Source organism: Drosophila navojoa, chromosome 3 (assembly GCF_054131105.1).
Source record: "Drosophila navojoa isolate 15081-1374.11 chromosome 3, UAZ_NAV_1.0, whole genome shotgun sequence".
In the NCBI taxonomy this organism is placed as follows: domain Eukaryota; kingdom Metazoa; phylum Arthropoda; class Insecta; order Diptera; family Drosophilidae; genus Drosophila; species Drosophila navojoa.
Genome location: NC_142891.1, coordinates 8,036,917 through 8,059,007, shown reverse-complemented (window position 1 = coordinate 8,059,007; position 22,091 = coordinate 8,036,917). Strand labels below are relative to the sequence as shown.

At 37.5% G+C, this 22,091-nt stretch overlaps 2 protein-coding genes across 2 annotated transcripts; both read left to right on the top strand.

The window, feature by feature from the left end:
- The first annotated feature begins 1,335 nt into the window (after positions 1-1,335).
- CSN1a (COP9 signalosome subunit 1a) lies at positions 1,336-2,829 on the top strand. The gene has a single exon (XM_030386018.2). The coding sequence runs from the start codon at positions 1,403-1,405 to the stop codon at positions 2,654-2,656; it is 1,254 nt and encodes a 417-aa protein (XP_030241878.1). The 5' UTR covers positions 1,336-1,402; the 3' UTR covers positions 2,657-2,829.
- Positions 2,830-6,452: 3,623 nt separating this feature from the next.
- On the top strand, positions 6,453-8,029 carry LOC115563280 (outer mitochondrial transmembrane helix translocase). Its single transcript, XM_030386017.2, has one exon. It carries the CDS (start codon positions 6,596-6,598, stop codon positions 7,745-7,747), a length of 1,152 nt encoding a protein of 383 aa, XP_030241877.1. The 5' UTR covers positions 6,453-6,595; the 3' UTR covers positions 7,748-8,029.
- Positions 8,030-22,091: the final 14,062 nt, after the last annotated feature.

The window sequence follows — 22,091 nt, the reverse complement described above, 5'->3', positions numbered from 1 at the left end:
TCCCTTAATCAATATCCATGCATCTATTTTAATAATATTAATCAAAATCTCCCTTCTATCAGTCACACAATCAATGCAATGATTAATAAAGGAAATTCAGGTATGCAAAAGTTATTGTTTGATTCGTTTGCTTTTATCTTTTGGCATTTGTTTTTTTCTCTCTCTAAGGTTCTATGACTGGAAACGGTATTAACACCCCGTTCTGGACGCAACTGAGAAATGGGCTTCCAGGAGTACCAAAGAGTCAAATCAATTTCAAGCGTTTTGCACGTTTTTTAAGTTTCACATTTTGCATTTCCATTTCAGTCAAGAGCTAGGGACAAGGGGTGGCGGGGCGGACTGTCGCTGGTAAATGGCCAACGAGCAGGCCAATAAATTCAGCTAAAGCGACGCATCAATAAACCGTTAAATAGCGGTAACAATTTCTTTGGTTTAGATTTTTCTTTTCTACTTTTCTACTTTCCTTTTTTTTTTTTGGCTTTTGAAGTTTTTGGCGCCCCCTGATTTATGTGTCTCTGATGTCTGCGATTTTTCAAGCTCGGGTAATTTGATTTTTGCATACAGTTTTTTTTTTCTCTTTTCGGTTAGCCCCGATTGGCCAACTAGCTAGAGAAGACAAAGGCAGCTCCCAGCGACCCATCGACACCTGCCCCGCCTGCGGCATCGAATTCGATTTGCCAATTTGATTTGTATCTTCGTAATGGAATTTGCTTGTGCACAATTGTTAGCGGCTGCCCATCTGCAGAGATACATGAGCATTTGCAGCACAGCTCAAGTTTCTGAAATCTCGCCTCTGTGTGCCACACACGTGCACAAGTGCAGCTTGTCACGCCACCTGGCGGTCAGATTGGCTCGCACGCATGTTTGATTTGCTGTTAAATAGCAGATTATTCGAGCGTACAAATTCCTTGTAGTTGGCAGCACTTGTACGCCATCGTCTTCGGCACGAAAAGAGAATTTGAAATGAAAAAGTATATACACATGTATAATACATATTAAGAATAGTTTTTACTGAAAAGAGAATTATAGAAGGAAATGTGCGTGTAGCCAATTCGATTACATTCTGTGAACTGCAGAGGAAATTTCCACAAAGATTTATATACGATATATTTTGATGTAACTCAGTAGAGACAAAAGTAATATGAATATGAAAATACTATGTTTTGACTGATATTGTATAGGATGTAGTAAATTATTATATAGTAAGGTTATAGCTACCACATTAACAACTCTACCCCATGTTGTCTTTTCATGAATCAATTCATCCATCTGCGGATGGTTTCTAGCTTCAAGAACTTTACAGCAATCTGGTAAACATCTATATTTTTGTTTTTATACTCCATATTATACACAAATCATTTCAAAAATATTCCCACAGATCATCTGTCGTACCTACATAGGTATGATTTCCGGGTCGGTATCGCTGATGTGCGGCGAGAACGAGAGGAGTTTGGTGCGGGCAACGACCGTCTCTCAGTGTCCCCTTGTTGAGGATCCGCAAATTGTGTTGGTTAGCTATGCGAAGCGCTATATGGATATAGCCCGTCTGATACGATTGCGGTTCATAGCACAGGTGTGTCCCAAGCTGCGCGTGGAAGCCCTCGAGCTGGCCATCATTCATGTCAAGAAGACGTACAATGTCAAGATGTACGAGGAGCTGTACCGCACGCTCTGCACTGAGCGGGAGCGCAGCATGAGCATGGCCGAAGCCGAAGCCGGAGCCGGAGCCGAAGCCGATGAAGAGGCCTCGTCCAGTTCGGGCACTGCCTCCGGTCAGGCTGGCAAGGCCAAGAGGGAGGGCGGAGAGGCGCACCAGTACGACGCCTACTGGGTGGAGGACAACACGATGGAGGCAACGCTGCTGCTGCAGGAGCTCGATGCTGAGCTGAACTTTAAGAAATCGAACTCGGGCAGCGCCTATGTGCGTCGCGTTCTGGAGGAGATTGGCGACTACCACGTGAAGAGCGGCAATCTGCAAATGGCCGTCAAGTTCTACGCCCGGGCCCGGCCCTATTGCACCAGCAGCGACAATGTGATCGATATGTTCCGCAATCTGATACGAGTCTCCATTTTCATGTCCAACTGGTGGCATGTGCTCAGCTACATTGACGAGGCCAAGCAGTATGCACTGGGCTATCCCAACCTGGCGCGCTCCGTGCCCGCCCAGCTCAGCTGTGCCGCTGGCCTGGCGAACATGGGCCTCAAGATCTACAAGACGGCCGCGCACTGCTTCCTGTTGACGCCCTACGATCAGTACGACTACAATATGATCGTGGCGCCCCAGGATGTGGCATTCTATGCGGGTCTGTGCGGTCTGGCCACGCTGGAGCCGGAGATGCTACGGCTGGGCTGCCTCACTTCCGAGAAATTCAAGCCCTTCTTGGCTCTGTCGCCCATCATGTGGGACATATTGACTAAGTTCTTCAACAACGAGTTCGATCACTGCGAGCGCCTGCTGCACGAGCTCGAGAGTCGCGTGCGATTGGACATCTATGCGGCGCCGCACGTGGATGCGCTCTATAGCAAGATCCAGGCACGCATTCAGGACAGAAGACTGACCCACGTTGCACCCTCCACGGAGAGCTCAGCCACATCGTTGCTAGAGACGAGAGTTACGCAAAAAGAAACGAGCATCTATTTCAAAGACGATTTGTAAGCAACAAGAAAATTATATTTCTGTTAAGGACTTGCGTGAGGGGGAGACGAAGTTGATGTGCGTTGACTTTATGGACTAACGAGTTGTACTCTATGGAAATTACATGTTTACTCTTCGGATTCCGTTTCCAAATTTCGTTCGAATTCAGTATAATAAATGGCAGCGCAAAAGAAGAAACATGTGAAAATGTAGGCAGGAGAGGGGCGGCAGATCTCTAGCTATCATATATGTACATATATATGTATGTATATACTCCCTTTAGATATCATAGATATGTTTGTTGTATATATGTTTACTTGATAAGCACAATGAGTATATATGTATGTATGTTTTATATATATGACTCCCCAAGCAGAAGAAGAGCTGTGTATGTGTGCTTAGCGATAATCTTTGGTCTGGAAAGTACTCTAGCTTCGCGATCAACGATCGTGTGTAAAGGAGCTCTGAGAGTGGCGCCTATGGCTGAGTTTGAGTATGAGTCTGAGTGGGAGACGCAGCCTACATAAAAGACAGTTGACTGCAGGGCAGCTTCAGTCGTTCCTCTGACTGTTTGGAATTCAGTCGTGCAGTTCTTCGCCTGATTAACTATTAAATAATGTTAAGAATATGTTATGCATGATTGTAATAGTTATACCCATAATTTTAAGGCAATTGTTTAATAATTACATTAATAAGAGAATTATAATAAATAAAAATTTTTTATTTTTGTAATTTTTTTTTTGTATTTATAATTTTTAAAGTACATTTTATTAAGTTAACAATTCAAAAAAAATTGTTCATATAACAATATTATTTTTCATTGGGTTTTTCTTCTGCCCAAAAACCATTAATTTTAAATATCTATCCATACACAATTTAAGCCAATTGTCAGTAAATTAGAATATTAAAGAGAGTAGAATAAATTACAAATAAACTTAATAAAATTTTGCTGTGTATATTTTGAATATTTGAAACACGTTATAAATGAAAGCTTTGTGCCATCTGCTTAATTTCTATATGTAAATTAATTTCATTATATACTAAAAATTTAATTCACAATTGTTACTGCAGCCCAACAATTCAGCGTATCACAATTTCAGAGAAAACGAAAATTAGATATACATACATATATATATATATATATATATATATATATATATATATATATATATATATATATATATATATATATATATATATATATATATATATATAAATTTATTTATATATTATAAAGTTCGTTCTTTTTGCCTTTTTTTCTGTTACAGGATTATATTCTAGCTGTGACAAAAGCCAAAGAGTGATAGCGGCTGCAGTTGCTGCAAACAACAGCAGCAGCAGCAGCAACAACAACAAAAGCTACAAAAACAAAAGCAACAACAACAAGCAACATAATTAAATTTTCGTGTGCTCAGTAGAACGAACGAGCGAACTTGACGCTCACAAAGACCGAAGAGTTTGGAACAGGAAACGAAAGAGAGATTCAAGTAAAAGCAGCAGCAGCAGCAAAAGCAACAGTACCGAGACCATGGCCACACCCACGCCCACATTTTGAATACCGTTGAGCGGCGCTGAAGAGATTGACGCAAAATCATGAAATATTGCACAGTTGAAGTGATTTTTATGAACTCTTGAAAGTAGCTGCGAGACTAGCAGAAGAATAAGGAGACGAGCGCTAACGAGCTTAAGCATAAGATGCCTGAGCCCCAAAAGCGCATAGAAATTGCCTCGAATGCGTCCGTCAAGGAGGGCACAAAACCGGGAAGATATCGGACTGGACTGCCGCTGTTGCTGCTTCTGATGAGAGCAAGGCAAATGATAGAGGCATTGGACACTGAGCTGGATTAGGCGAGGAAGACATTGAGAAAAGAGAGAAACCGCTTTGATAATATTATTAAATGAAAAATTTAAATGGAGTTAAATTATAAGACATTGAACATGTAAATGGGAACTGATCAAAATATAATTTATATATAATTACAAATTATATATAAATATATTTCTATTCTATATATTATTACAAAACAATTTCAAATATTAAAATTGATTAATATTTATTATATTTTTATTTATTTATAGCTTTTTTTTATATTTTCATATACAATATATTATTGAACATAACTAATTTAATATCTTATCTATTTAATACAATGTAGATTTTTTATTATTTTCTTGTTATATTACAATATTTGTACTATAAATAAATATGCAAATTTAATCTACATTTATTTATTGAATTACATTTTTTATACCCTGAACCCATTGAAAATGGGAAATCAGGGTATAATGGTTTTGTTAAAAGTATGTAACAGGCAGAAGGAGGCGTGGCAGACCCCACAAAGTATATATATTCTTGTTTTCTAAACTATTTTATTTATTTTTTTTTTTTTTACATAAGAATTTGTTAATATTTACTTAATTTAAATTAATAAAATTATATTTTGAATTAATTTTCAGTGCGCTTTTTGGAGACTTTTTATGCTTAATTGAACAACATAAAAAATATATCTAAAATTAAATCATGCTAGAATTAATAATTTTAAATATACATAATTTTTTATATTTAAACAAATTTTTTTTGGACTTAACGATTTAATATTTAAAAATTTTAATTTACTGCAAAAGTCGAAAAATTTCTGAGTACATTTCCAACTTTTAAGATCTACTCTTTCGTGATTTAAAAGAAAAATAATGTAGAAAATATTTTTGTAATAAATGAGCAAGTAGAGATTTGTTTTATTTATACTTGTCTAGTTCTCGGTATTTTTGTGTTATTTGTTGCGGCACGTTAATAAAGGCTGTCTGGCACCTGGCACCTGGCGCTGGCGAATATTCAGCATCTCATCTTGGCCAACTTCGGGCAGACATTTTGTGTTGAGTAATTCTTTTGTAATGCGGAAGGAAGTGCAAAAAACAACAGCGCGATGCGACTTCCGCTGAAGCGGCTGCCACTTGGGGGCTGGGGTTGGGGCTGGGGTTGAGGGCCCTGAAGTCATGTAAGTTGCGACTTGAGAAAACTTTAAAACAAAACTGACCTACGCGTGCGCCCCATAGCTGGACAAAGCTGCGAAGTTTGGCTTAGAGGCACAAGGGTGGAGCGCCAGGACCTGGATCTGGAACGGGAACTGGACCTGGACCTGGACTGTGGTTCGAGCAAGATAAATTGCTGCAGTGTTTAGTTAATACTTGCGCTGCTGAACGGTTCGCAGTTTGCCCCAACCCGATACAATTCAATACAAACAAGCCGAAGAAGAAACAGAAGCAGCAGGAGGAGGAGCTGCGGCAGCAGGAGCTGTAACAGTAGCAGCTGGCTGGACAAGTTTATCTTTTGTTACATTGACTTCCGCTAAAAGATGCTAAACTAGAAAACATTTTTTGCTTGGCCAGGGCCAGAGCAAACAGGAAAAGTTAAACAGAAATTAAGCGAAGTCGAGCCGAAGCGCTGCTGCTGAAAAAGAAAAGAGCGTATATACACTGAGAGAAATGCATTTAAGCAGCGTGAATCGGCACAAAGTGGGAGTAAAATAATAAAAGAAAAGGCAAAGGAATTTCTATTATAGCCTGTGCTTAATTTATTTTTAATTTTTTATTTTTTATTTATTCTAGATAAGGGTATATTAAATACTAAAAATATACTTTAAAAAATCTAAGAAACTGTTTCACTTTTATTGTTTGTCAATATTGAAGCTTTATTAAATATTATTTATTTATTTATTGTAGATACAAGTATAATAAATATATAATAAATTCTAAGAAACTGTTTCAGATTTTATTTTTATTTTTTTCACACTCACATATCTTTTCATAGTTTGTCAATCTTGAAACATTTTGTCAGTTCTTTGTTTAAAAGTTTGTTTATAATCTTTGTAAATTTCTACTTGGAAATTTTGGTAATATTTGTTGCGTTGTAGCAGCTGTCAGGCTGCGTCGCATTCCTGTCTTCGACTGCTGCATGTGAATATGTGTTTTTATAATAGTTATAAATTGACAATGGAGGGACCCAATAGATCAGGCTATCAATTTGTGACGCAGCTGGTGCGCATCGGCATCGTGGCCGTCGTCACCTACTACTGCGCCACGTGGATAATCAGCTCCGTGGATCCGACCAGCAAGGCCAAAAAGAAGGCCAAACGGCTGGCCCAGATCCAGCTGAAGAAACTGAACGAGATGAGCGGGCAGGGCAATAAGCTGAAGCTGAGCGATTTCAACAGCTATGAACTGATGATAGCCTCACATCTGATTGCTCCCGCCGATATCGATGTCAGTTGGTCGGACATTGCCGGCTTGGACTCGGTCATCCAGGAGCTGCGCGAGTCTGTGGTGCTGCCCGTGCGGCACAGGGATCTCTTTCAGCGCTCGCAGCTGTGGCGACCTCCCAAGGGTGTTCTGCTCTATGGCCCGCCCGGCTGTGGCAAGACGTTGATTGCCAAGGCCATGGCCAAGGAGGCGGGCATGCGTTTCATCAATCTGGACGTGGCGCTGCTCACCGACAAATGGTATGGGGAGTCGCAAAAATTGGCAGCCGCCGTCTTTACGCTGGCCCACAAGCTGCAGCCCTGCATTATATTCATCGATGAGATTGAATCATTTCTGCGCATGCGCGCCACCGCCGATCACGAGGCGACGGCCATGATGAAGACCCAGTTCATGATGCTGTGGGACGGTTTGCTAAGCAGCTCCAACTGTTCGGTCCTGGTGCTGGGCGCTACGAACCGGCCGCAGGATCTGGATAAGGCCATTCTGCGACGCATGGCCACGCAATTTCACATTGGGCCACCGCTGGAGCGTCAGCGCTTGGCCATACTCCAGGTGATATTGCAGCAGGAGCAGCTGCATCCCACCGTCGACCTGAAGCGCCTGGCCAACCTGACGCCCGGCTATTCGGGCTCGGACTTGCGGGAGCTGTGCCGCCACGCCAGCATCTATCGCATGCGGCAATATATGCGGGACCTGATGATCAAGGAGGGCAGCTGCGTCATCGATGCGAATGCGGTGGACGAAAACGAGCTGGTCATTAGCATGGACGACCTATTGAAGTCCTTGGTCAACATGAACATGTCCAAGCTGCAAACGGGCAGCACCTATTTGACTAAGAATATCGATCTGGACTAGCATATATGTATTTATATATATTTCTATATCTGCATAGTTGTGGGGACAAAAGTATATATATGTATATCTGTGTGTATATAGATGTCAGCTTAATTATAACAACAATTTGGTAAGAATTGTAAACCTTTTTTAAGAAATCATTTGACCTGATGATCAAAATCTGACGTTGAGGTATTCCCTGAGAAGTCTGTACAATGTTTGATAAATAAGCTGGGCTAAATTATTGTGCTTGAAAAGTGAACTTAACTGTATGAATATTAGAAAATAAATTAGTTGTATATTGAGCACATTTTATATATTCCGAGGAACAGCGGGTCTTAATTATATACATATATAGTATATAAATATATTATAATTTTAACAATTAAAAGCTAAAAATAACTATTTATTAGTAACAACTATTAATGGTAATGACTATTTGACATAAATTAAATAGATTGTACGAGTTTTTCAATAGTAGATCTTTTTTTTTTTATTTATTTATTTTGTGTCTCTTATCACTTACCACTTATATAATAATATAAATTATTCATATATTGTTATTATATTTTATTTAATTATGCATTATTATTGTTAATTAAATTTTTCACTAGTTTGATTTTTAAGGTATAAACCTCAATAGTTATATAATTCATACATAAATATTCTTATACAAACTTAAAAATTTTTATTAAATTTCTGAGTCTATAGCTCAAGACTCTCTCCGTTATTGGCCATTGGAGGCTTCTCACTAACTAAACTTATTTTATATTTAATATAGTATTCATTATCTGTAGATTATATACCATCCCCTATAAAAAGTATTTCTAAAATTGTTCTCAGTGCATGGAACTGCTGCTGTTACTGTTCTTTCGCTGGCCAGTTGGCCTTCTAGCCTATCCAATATTTTTCACATTTCATAGTGAAGTCTTTTTGGCCCAGTGAAGTGTGTGGCTGAGCCAAGCAGAGAAGGCGAGCAAGAGAATGTGAGGCTGTGAGATAGAGTTGCAAGCTAAAAAGAAATCAAAACAACAAACAGCTACGACAACAACAAAAATCTTTTATGTAAAATTGAATATTCATAAGTTGCTCCGCACAACAGCAGCCAGCGGGCGGGGGTAAAAGGTAGGTGTGGCAACAGCAGGCAGGAGCAGCAGCAGCAGCAGCATCAGCTCAGGATAAAGCCTAGCTGAAGTTGTTGTTGTTGTTGCTGTTGTTGCTGCGGCTGCTGTTGCTGTTTGGACGGCCTGGCAGTTGATTGTTTTTGTGTGTAGTTTTGTTTGGCTGAGTGAACCTGCAGACGCTTACAAACACACAGACACACACACGCACATGCACGTATGCAAAAGTTGCCGTTGTTTGCTATTTTGTCATGCAAATTGTATTTATTGCGGCGCAAGAGCAACAACCACAACAACTGAGAGACAAGCGCCGCGCCGTTGTAATTGTTTGTTATTTGTCATAGTGTATGTGCGCACGTATGTGTGTGTGTGAGGGTGTTGGTGTGTGTGTCAGTGTGTGTGTGGCAGCCATTGTAAACAAGAAAATTGACTGCCGCTGGCATCGTGGCCTGGGCAATACGCATCGCTCGCATTTCTATGCAGCATCAACAGCAGCAACAGCAGCAGCAACAGCAACAACAGCAGCAACAACAACAACAGCAACAGCAACAACAGCAACAGCAACAGCAACTGCAGCAGCAGCTACTCTATAAAACATAGCAGCAACACAATGCCAAGTCAAGTTTTTCCCGTCTATCGATCAAATATGCAAAATTCAACGTAACTCACACACACTCACATACACCCACTCACTCACATTTACACACACCAACGCAGTCCATTTGCCGGAGCTGCAAAGTATGCTACAATAAGCCGCAGGCGTTGCTACCGCAGGCAGTTAATTGCATTAATATCTCAATGTGCACATGAAATGGCATTTTAATAGGTAGAACAGATAGAGAAACAGAGCCACGGAGATAGGTGAGATAGTTTGATAGAGAGAGAGAGGGAAACAGAACGGCAGAGGTAAAGCAAATACCAGCAAATGCTAAGGCAGCTCAGCCAACAAATACAAAATGCAACTGTTTTTAAATCATTGATTGAATATTACAAAAATATTACAAAACTTCAAAGAGCACTACAGAACTAGATATTACTTAGCTACATTAGAGTCAGAAGCCCAGTTGGCTTATTGGCATACCTAGCTCTAGAATGGGATGGTAATGGGATATACAAGCTAGCTAGTAATGGGATATATAAGCTGCATTCAGATACCAAACATTGCTTTAATTGCATTTTATAAAAACTTTTAATATTATATAATATAATATTATATGACTTAATATTTAATATAATATAATATAATATAATATAAATATATACAAATTACATTATTAGTATCTAAAATATATTCAATATTTTTACAAATTTATATTGTTGTCTATATTATTATTATTTTTATTTTTTTAAATAATTTTTATTGAAATATTTTATTTTGATAATAATTTTAAAAATACTCAGAGACCAAAGTTGGCAATGATATATGTTTTATTGTTGTGCTTCAGTTGTTACATAAAAATGAACTAAAATAATAATATTAATAAAATGATATTTATTGCTCTCAAAGTAAACTAAGTTCATGAAAATTAAATAATGTATTCACATATACACATGTCTCGATGAATAATAATTTGATTAACTTATGGGTTGCTTATTTTTAGCAACTAATAAACATAGCTTTTGTAAGTTTATTTTAGCTAGTTAATTTACTTTCTAAATAATTTGATTTATATTGTTTTATGTTTTGTTCGTGTTAATATTTTTTTATGCATTCTTTTATACTTTTACTTATCTCAAATCTTGCCCAACTCTGGTTGGGCTAACAAATGCATTCAGCCGCATGCGAATACGAAAATGTTGTGCATACATTTCGTGTGTATTAGCTTCATAAATGCACGTTTGTATATTTGTGTGTGTGTATGTGTGTTTGTGTGCTTGTTCTATATATGGCCCGAGAGAGAAAGCTGCACTAATTTGATTTGCAGTCGCAAAAATTTACGATTGCATTGTGGCCACTTGTGGGGTTTATGTCGCTGTCGTAAAACCCTGAAAACCCCGCTGGCCAGATGAGGCCACTCACAGCTGCCTGCTAAAAGTCATAATTGTGCCAAGACGGAAACTTAACGAGTGCACGAAAGACGGAGAAAGAGAGAGCGAGAGCGAATGAGAGTGAGAGAGAAGCAGAAGCAGAAGCCTTGCGGCTTACCCGGCAGCCACAATCAATTTACATACTCCGCAGTCATATATAGACACTCAGTCGATAAATTTTAATGCAGCACACGCAGCAAAATCCTTTGCAGGCTAATTCCAACTCGGCTATTAACATAATCCCAACCCAAAAAACACTGTACTTCTTCTTATAGCAGCGCGAAGCGGCATGAAGCATACAAATCCATCAAAGTTTTTGAGTATCTTCCACGCATTCTCTCTCTCTCTCTCTCTCTCTCTCTCTCGCTCGCACTCAATGTGAGTTGTCAGAACTGTGATGTGAATTGCCATAGTCAATGGGCAAATGCGAATAAGAATGTGAATGCGAATGAGAATGCGAATGAGAATGAGATTGAGAAAAGGATGGCGCACCGTGTGGCAAATAAAACTCCGAATCGTAAAACGAGCCACGCATCTTGTTTAGAACTTTTGAGGACTGACACGAAGTTTATGGGCGCATTTGAGAATTCATTTAGGCCAAATGATGATTTACCTCATGCTTTAGTTGCCAGCCAGCAGAATACTCGTACTTTAGACACTTATAGTGAGTAGTCAGCAAGTTGGGCTCTGATTGAGCTTCAATTGGTGAGGTGTACTTGAATCTATTGAAGAGACACGATGTGTAATCGAAATCAAATATATGTATATGTATATCTGTCGTTGATGTGTTGATGGCACTGGAAATAGCTGGAAAATCAAGTTTATTGCAAGAGTTTATAGAGATTACTTTTTGCTTAGAATGGGGCAATAGCTTAGCATTTGGAATAATAATAATATGAATATGTAATCTGCTAATACTTAAAGTATCATCGAATTTGTAATTATTGAAAGGGCATTAATGAGAATTAAATAATGGGAGACCCAGCTTATATGGTATATACATATGTGCTTATGTTCGATATATGTATTTATATCAACATCTTAATTAAATATATATAAATTTTTAAATAATATATAGATATGTATATATTTTTATATATTTATACATATGTGTATCTCTCTTGTGTATATAATATAACTGAGAAACTATATTTTAATATCATTAAATATTAAAAAGAAAAAGGTTTCAGAAACCGTAAATCATACATTTATAAATCGCTTTAATTACCAATTTATTTTTTATGCCTATTTATCAGCAGATCTCAGTTCTACAGAGAATGTCTCGATATTAAAGGGAGAAATTTTATAATGCCTTCTGCATTTCGTGTTTTTCTGCTTGCATGAATTCGAAGTGAACAAATCTTCAATTCTTTTATTATACTTTTTATCACAACATTTGAATAATAATATTTTTTTTTTTAATGTTGTTGCGATAGGAATTCTGATCTCAGATTGGAGCTATGAATTCTTAAATATTATAAATATTTTATTACTTGACAATACGAGTAGTCTGCCGAAACTGATTCCAAAGCGAAGTACATCATGCTATAGGACATTTATACTATCAACTCTTGATTTAGTATGTGTTTAATCTGTTCGCTTTTTTAATGAGAGAGTGTGCACATTAATTCGCGCAATTCTAGTCGTAGGCTCAATAGACTTAATTACAGTAGTAAACTTCTCTTCTCCTTATATTCCAATTTATTGAAATTTCACTGCAGAGTTAGCCATTTCATCTATCATTTATACAGCTCCTCAATAGCTCAAGATTTTGCTGAAACTACCAAAGCGAAACTCTTTCATTCCCATACTCATGGACTCTCAATCCCTTTATCAACTATGTACTCTTACTCCTTTTTTTGCGTTAAACATGCTTTCAATTAGTTTTGCCTGCTCGCACCTAAATGTAGAGTGCAGAGACCGATTCCCCGCTGTCAGGTTCTATAATTTATGTGATCTCTCATTCTATTTGGAGTGCGAACGATGAACGTTGACAATTGTTTGCAGCTAATTTTAAGTGGCTTTTGCGTTATTTATTGAATTATTAATTAACTGCAATTGCGTAATCAAATTGAATATTACAGCTGTCATCGAGTGGCCGAAAGAGCACTGCCATTAAATTATTTTAATTACATTCATAATTTAATTGATTTTAATGTTGCGGCTATACCACATACTGGTGTTTATACTGGGCGCTTCTCCGCCTCCCTTTTTTTCAAACTACCCCCTACCCGCTGGGAGACCTACCACTTTTCCCTGGCGTTTCCGTTGGCTTAGAATAATTGCTGACATTTGACATTAATTAAACTTTGCATTGCGAACTTTAAATAATTTAATTGTGAAAGTCAAATGGCGCGCTTTCTGTGTCTCTTTTTATTTGTATTTTTGTATGCATTATTTCTTCCATTTATTTTTTTTCTATAACTAATTTTATTATGGCACATTAATCATGCGCCGCCTGTTAATAAATATTAATGGCCAATAGCCGCGCTCCGCCAATTGCTAATTTAAGCCATAAAATTGCAACAGCATTTGCATTAAAATGCCCTGATTTATAGCGGCCAAACAGCAACGACAACAACAACAACAATAACTTCATTTAAAATTGCGTAAAAAAAAAAAATTATTTAAAGCACGAAAAATAGCAACAATAACATGGCTGAAAAAAAAAAAAACAGCAATTAATTATTTAGCGGTTAAAAAAATGTTATGCTACAAAGTCGAAGTGTGTATGCCCTATAAGTGTTTTTATATACTCATCGATATATATGAGTATATTAATTATTTTAAGCGAATCAATTTTATTTGTGCTGCATAAAATTAAATTGTAATCTCAATAATTATTTCATTTGAAATCTAACATGTTATATATATAATTTAAAAAAAAAAATTTATAAATTTTTTTATATTTGTTAATGTTTGTCTAGCTTTTATATATTTTATTTATTATTTATTTTTTTTTTAGGTGTAACTTTTTTTTATTCTGCTCTACTTCACATGATTTGTTTGTTTCATTTTATAAAAAAAAAATAATAATAATAGTAATAATTTTAATAATAAAAATATATGTTATTATAAATCAGATTTTAAATTTTTCTTAATTTAATATGCAATATAATTTTTAACTTTATTTCTTTATTTAAAATATTTCTACAACAACTCTTTTGTTCGTTCAGGGAAAGAGCTTTAAAAAGAATGATAAATATTTTCAGAAACAGAAACATAAAAAATGACGCATAAACATATTGGATTGTGCAGCTGTTGACAAATGTAACAAAGACTTTGTTAACTGCATTTGTACATGCATATGTATAACAAAATCTGCATTAATAAAGTACTTGCTAAGTCGGCATAATAATTGAATAAGCCGACGGCTTAGACGTTTTAAGTCCAGCAGAATGCACTCCATAAATAATTATAGTTTGTTTTATCAGTTTTTTTTACGTGGGCCATTTAAAACGGCTCTTTCGATGAACCATTTCGAGCATTTGTTGCAACTCAGTTGGGATGGACTTCGTGTCCTTTGCTGTTGCCGGTCATTAAATGCATCTGCGTGCACTGCAAAAAAAGAAAGTATTTAACAAAAATGTATAAAAATAAACTGCTAGAATCGTTTGCATATACAGACGGAGCGAGAGAGAGAGAGAGAGAGAGAGAGAGAGAGAGAGAGAGAGATAGTGAGAGAGGAGATATGAAGGAGGTGCTAGTTCCGCTTTGACCATTTCTATTTCCTTTGGCCATTTCTAGAATTTGCATATTTCATGCCACAATGTATAATATTCATATTTATAAATCTTTTAACTGCACAAAACACAAACGGGACGCATCAAAAAGCCAACGGACAGAAGTGAAAAATGTGCAAATAGGAAATGAAAATGCTAAAAAAAGAGGGAAATAAAATGTTACAAGAAGCAACGACAGCAGCAGCAACAGCAACAGCAGCAGCAACAGTGACGAGTCGAGCAGCATTCATATTCACATTCACACTTTGCGCATAAAAAGGAGACATAAAAATGTGTTGCAACTCTCAACTGAATGAATGAATGAGCGAATGAATATGACTTTGCAACATACCAAGCAGCAGCAGCAACAGCAGCAGCAGCAGCAGCCGCACAATAAAAATTCTCTTGCCGTGCATAGTTATGGGGCTAGCTGAGCTGCGTTGCCGGCACGGCGCTGTGATTTTTCATTTGGCCACCAAGCCGTGTCTGCCGCCCGGACCCATCTCCGCATCCGCCCGTGTCCGCTCGCGTCTCCGGCTGTCCGGGCAACAGTTGTGTCAACGGCGGCGGCCAAGGCGGCAGAGCCAAAAAGGCAGCGCGTGCCGCATGCAACTGCACAACTGACCAACAGTCAGACGCCAGATGGAGGATGGAAAATGCCAAGAGCCAGCCAAAGGGAAAACGGAAGAGGGCAAAGCGAGGGGGAAAGCCAGCGAAAACTTGCACGAGCAGACGACGCTCGGCTGCATTTATTAAAACAATTTTTGTTTAGCTTTTTAGCCACATGCAACACTCTGTATATACATATACATATATATACAATTTTTTACTTCAGCTATTTTTTTGACATATGAATAATGAATACGGGCTTGAATAATTTTTTTTCTCTCTTTTACTAACTTCATAACAAACTCGCTGACAAAATACGAAGGTGAAAAATAGAGTTAGTCGCTTTTTGTAATCCCCCAGAAATGTTATACGTTTTATATATATAATTGTAATCTAAATGGCCCCAAAGAGTGCTGAAATTCATATGAGATTTGGCATAGAAAAATATTTAGAATAATTGTTTGCGGCAGTAAATTGGTAAACTTTTAAATGACAAATAATAGTAAATAAAATAGTAAATTGTGTAAAGTAATAATATATGCAGCACAGCTTTTCAAAGACAATAGAAACTGATTTAAAATAATTAATTCTTGACTGGTTTATTAATTTAAAAATTCAGAATATTTGTTAGGAAATAAAATACCTTATAACCTACATATCTGAAAGTCACATAAAACATTAAATAAACTAGGCATAGATGACCCTTGCAGGACTACTATATTTTTATTTTATTTTATTTATTATTATTATTATTATTTTTTTTTTTTTTGGTAAAATAAATTTCATTACAGCTTTTGTCCTTAACTCTATATTTACTATATATATATGTATGTATATATTTATATATGTATATTTATATATGCATATTCAACAACAATTAAAATAAACAGCTGACGATTCTAAGCAAAGTTTTATCATTATGGAAAATCATGTTCATAGAGCAGACGTCTCGGAATTTCTAGGCCACTCACTTTCTCTCTCTCTCTCTCTTCTTCTCTACCTGTATATATGCTGTCTTTGAATTTGCTTTCTTTGCCATTTGACTTTCGAGTGTGCAGGCATTTTAATTTTTGCCTAACACGCGTCGACTGCTTCGCTGCGTGCGACTTTTTAGCTGCCTGCAAAAATTAGCGTAGCGCACACACACACACACACACTCGCACACTTTACTTAATTTGCTGCTTGCCAATGTTAAAGACACCTTGCCTGTGCTAGAGCAGCAAAAGTTGCAGATGCTGTGAAAAAGTAAAAAAAAAGAAGTGGAAATTTGCTGACAGCAAATGTGAAGCGCAGGGCTGCCCATTTGCCAGTCGAAAGTTGGCAGCTGAAAGTTGCAACCATTGGAGGCAGCCTGTCATCAGCTGTGCTGTCAGGCTACAAATTTGTCTAGCACTGCGTGCGATGATGATGAGTCCTGCCAGAGTCCTCTGTCTCCCAGGCGTCCTAATTAGCATCGACTTGATGTTGCCTGTTGCCTGATGCCTGATGTCTCCTGCCTGGAGTCGACGCTTCGTTAGCTGCGCACATGAGATTGTCAATGGGTGCATGCAACAATTATGCAACACTTAAGCGCATGCTGTTCGTTGTCAAGGAAGCTTCATAATTTTTATCAGATGCCAAGTGGAAGTGCAAAGCAAAAGAATCGACAAGTCATTTAACTTAATTAGCTTTTATTTGATGAAAATGTTGCTTGCATAATTTGACAGGCGGCTTAGGCACATGGCAAATACGTAAATTGAGGGCAGAACTTTTCCTGAAATTCTTTTCGGGTGAAGATAAATTGTATATATTATATGTGTATGTATATATAACAAAAAATAATAATCTTAAGAATATTTTTAAAAACCAACGGCATAAAAAATGAAATAAAAACCCAGATAGTCGAGAAAAAAAACAAAATCAACTAATTTAGTAGCTGAGCACCGAATTCGAATTAGCAGTCGAAAGTTCACACAAGGCGAAATTAAAAATGGATTGCAGAAAATCGTAAGCCAAATACGCGAAACTTTCAGTGAAGCGCCATCCAGCCCATCTCTTCGCCAACGCCCACAAAACACGCCCACACAGCGGAAATTTTTAGCGCTGACTTCATTAAAAATAAAGTAAAGGAACAAAAATTGCAAGCAAATTCACGACTTGATAAAATGAATGAGTCTGAAAATGTGCAGGAGAAAGGCAGAGAGAGAGAGAGGGAGAGAGAGAGAGAGGGAGAGAGAGAGAGAGGGAGAGAGAGAGAGATAGAGAGAGAGAGGGAGAGAGAGGAGCAGTGTAAAAGTGGCTTCGATTGGATTCAATGGCCGGCGCTTGTATATATCGGGCCGAAAGACCATTGTAAACTGGCCCAGACCCACCAGCTTAGCCAATAATCAGGAACTGCGGGGCTGGGCGCGGTCTGCCGCTCGGCAGCTAATTTATTACGAGCATTTAACAAGCATACTCATGGGAGGCGCTCAGGAAGGCCGCTTTGATTTATTAGGTGTGTGGTTCCTGCTTGTTTTTTTCTCTTTTTTTTTTTTTTTTTTGTTCCTGCCTCCCATTTTTAAAGAGCAGCTCACAGAAAAAAGAAGAAGAGGAGGAAAAAATGGAGAGGAAATGCCGAAACACTAATGTGAATGTAATTTGTAGTTAATGTGTATTGTTGCCTAGAAATTTGAACACGACCAGCTCTACCCCAGCCCCAGCCCCAGATACAGTTTGCTGTTTTAATTGCTCAAACGGAAAGTTGGCAAACGCTTTGCGGTCAAGCTGAGTAAGAGTACACGGAGTGCACGTTTTGAGTAAATTTATGTAGAGCGAGAGATAGGGAGAGTGGAACGAAACAGGGAGACAGAGAGATAGAATAGAGAGTGGAGATTAATCGGAAAAAGCTTAGATGTAAGTAAGGAAGGAGCGAAAGCATAGAAATCAAGAGAGTAGAGATAATATGTAGAGACAGACCTGGAGAAAGAGTGAGTGTCAGAGAGAAGGAGGAAAGGGAGAGTAATTAAACAGACTTTAGAGAGAGAGAGAGGGAGAGAGAGAGAGAGAGAGAGAGAGAGAAAGAGTCGATGGTATGGTGATAGATAGAGCCAGAGTGAGAGGAAGAGAGGTTCAATCTTTAGAATTCTTGTAATCTAATTATTATAATTTTGATCAAGTAATATTTCATTATTCGTGTTATTCCCTCTATACATAGTTGAATAACATTGAAAGACTTCATAAAATATTTCGAATTTTTAGTTTTTGATTATTTTCTCTCGCATCAAATAATCCTTTATGTAAATACTTTTTCAGCCTAAATTTCTGTTTTTATCCATTCGCTGAATATTCAATGTTAAATCGCGGCTTCGATGTTACGGAAGTCGTCAGCAGCGCCGCCGACTCCGCTGTTAAAACGTAACCCCAATCGTCTGGCCCTCCCTCACGTCCCCGCCACGTCCTGCTGCTGGTCTGGCTTGACTGTGCGCCGATGCCATTAAAGTCCATAAATCACAACATAGCATAGAAATAAATCAAGCCTTTTATTATCAACACATCGCAATGTTTGTTATCGAAAGGGTTATTTATAGTGCTCCAGGGAGCGACGGCCACGAAGGCCACGTGCCAGCCGCTGCACCGTAATTTCCGACCGGCTGGCTATGCTGTTAATATGCCACGAATTAAAAAGTCGAGCTGGGCTCAAAGTTCAAGGTTGATCATTCAATTCAGCCGCTGGCCGCTTTGCCCACATTTGCACAGACAGACGAGAGACAGTCGGGGAGATAGATAGTGTATGTGAATGTGTCTGTGTGTGTTTGTTGTTTTTGTATGTGTGGCTTTTGTGGAGCTCATTAAACAAATCGCATTATGCGCTCTGAAGAATCACAGCTGAAGCATTTGCAGTGCACTAACCCATAGCCATCGCATGCACGTTGACAGCTGCGCTTCATTACGTTCCAATTGAAGGGCTTAAAAGAAGAAGGACTGACTCACGAGGGCTCTCATATGCCAAATGAATACATTATTAGCTGCCATGAAATGGCACACACACACACACTCACACACACAAGTGGCCAGAGCCAAACGAGAGGAACGAATTGCGACGAGCTTTCCTGTCGTTAATGCAACTGGAACTTCATCAACCTGATGCCTGCTGTGTGCTGCCCGTTTCCTGCTGACTGCTGCCTGCTGCCTGCTGCCTAGCTACTGGTCCCTTGTCAACCGCATCCCTGGTCCAATTCATTGCACAAGCAGCCCTGGGCTGAGCTGAGCGGCTACTTAAACTTCTTAACTTTCAAGTGCTTATGCAAGTTGTTAACTAATTATGTGCCCAACAGCACAAAGTTTCCAATACCCTATTTACATAAAACTCCAGCAAGAACAAGGTAGTTGCCGATGAGCTTATATATACATACATACATACATATAATATACATTTATGCGAGCTGAAATGCCAGACAAATGTGAGTAGCTCTGCTTTATGTTAGAGTATCGTAGCATGATGTTAGTCCAATTGGCCAGGCAAGTGTTTGATAAGAATATTGCCATGGAAATGACTACACACACACACACACACAGACACATGCTTACACACCTAGTTACACCTACATGCACACAGACCTAGCATAAAATCTCATATGATAATTTACCGTGTTTGTTTTATAAGACTATTAGGAACTCAAAAGCAATTAAGGCTTGCCAAAAGGCAAGTCAAGTATGTTATTATTTATGGGCATGTGGGCGTGGCAGACAAGCTTACATATATGAATGTGCTAATAGGTAAGAGTACGTATGTATATACATATCTCTATGTGGGCCACATTTATCGGCGCGTTTCTAAGCAGCTTGTTGACAAGCAAATTGCAACATAAATTTCGTCTCAAATAATTGTAATGAATTTATGCAAAATGAATTTTTCAACGGAAAAGCCTATGAGAAATTGCTCGCTAAACGTTTTCACAGGAAATCAAAAAATCAACATGAATTAAACACAAAGCAAAAAGTAATTAAAATAGATATCTACTACTATAAATGTATTGTAGATTCATTAAAGATGTACTAGAAAGTTAAACAATATTTTTAATTAATTTTAAATTAATTTATTCTTATTTACTTGGCTAGAAATTATCTTGAAATACAAGAAATAAAAGAAAATAATTAAAATATATTTAGTTGGTATCTTAGAGCAGCATCACTAGAAAAATAATTAATTATACAACTAAAAAAAAAGTAATCATTATTATGCCTTCCTCAGCTGCACAATACAAAGCCACATAATGCAAAATCAACAGCTAGCCATTTTTATTACGCTGACAGTTTAATTTCCTCTGGCTGCGATTTTTAATCAATTTGCATCTAAAATAAATTAATGCGATTCCGGTTTTCGCACAAATTGCACAAATCTAATTAACGCGAGGCGGAAAATGCGCCGCAGACAATATTCAATAACAAGCGAACAGAGCTGTACAGGAGATGTTGCGACAGAAGACGACGAAATGAGAATCGTTGTTATCGATATATCGAGACACTTTGATCAATCTTGTGGCAGGCGCTGGCGTATCCGGTTTGTAGACGAGCCTCACTTCTCTCCGGGTGTTTGTCGCGCCTCGGCATTTTTAATTAACTGCGTTACCTGCAGCCATATTCAAATATATCTCAACAGCTCGACAGCAGCTGCTCAATAAATTAATTTCCTTTGCTCCTGGCACGCCCACTCTCTTGGCTGACATAATTGGAGTTAGCGATGGCAGCGTGAAGGACAGGAGGATACGGCTGAAGTTTGAATGATTTATTTGGATTTGGATTCTCTTTGTATATTGTATAAGGAATATATTGTAGTAGCTTAGATTAATGAAGGATTTGTATTTATTTTGAAAGAGAAATATTGTTTCTAAATATAAATTTGTATGAAATAAAAATATATTTGATATTGGATTTCCTTTTTTTTAAATAAAAATTCAATCTCATGATTATGATTATGATATTATGATTTATTTTAAATATATATTTATATTCATGATTTAATGTTATGAATATTAAAATAGAAATTTGCAATAGATTACACATGATCAAATTTCTTATCCATGCATGGATATACATATGTATATAGTATATATAGCCATGTATATATATTTAATTATTTAAACTATAAAAATATATACTAAATGAGTTAGAGATTTTAAATTATATTAATTCAATTTGAATAAAATTAACAAACCTTTAAATAATACGAGAGCAACTGATTAATTGATTAATAAAAAACAAAAAATATTAACAATTTTATAAATTCATTTCAGTATCAAAATATAAAACACGCTGTCATCAGCTTCTTCAATTCATTTGCTCAGCATCTCGAAGCTCGAAGCTAATCGATTTAATTGAGAAATCAAAACATTTGAAATTAACGAAAATTGAGTAACATCAAAAAGTGAGAATCAATTTAGCCTTTAAGCCAAATGCAGCACAATTAATTGTTATGCCACTTGGCCCAGTTCGAACCCCGTTTTTCTTTTCAACCGTGTGCTTAACGATGCTGAAATTAAGCATCGAAGCAAATTTGGGCTTAATTTAAATGCCAATTGCTTGGGCTGGCGGCGAGAGCATGAACTGAAACTTTGCAGACAATTGAAAGAGAAACGGCCCGAAATGAAGTGCAAATATATATACGAAAAAAAAATGGGTGGGAAGTGAGGGAAATGGAGAAAAGTAACCCTAAAAGCAATCCAAATAATAAATCACACCTTTGTCACTCAAGCGCCTCACTTTCGTTTTTTTTTTTCTGTGCTTTACTTCTACTACTTTTTTTCAATTAAAAGCTGAAATGCCACCTTAGAAATTGCTTTGGCCTTTCGTCGACGCGACGCCGGGACATGTAATTAGTTGACAAAGGTGTTGTTCGGCAGCTTAATTGAATTTTTATCTCAGCTT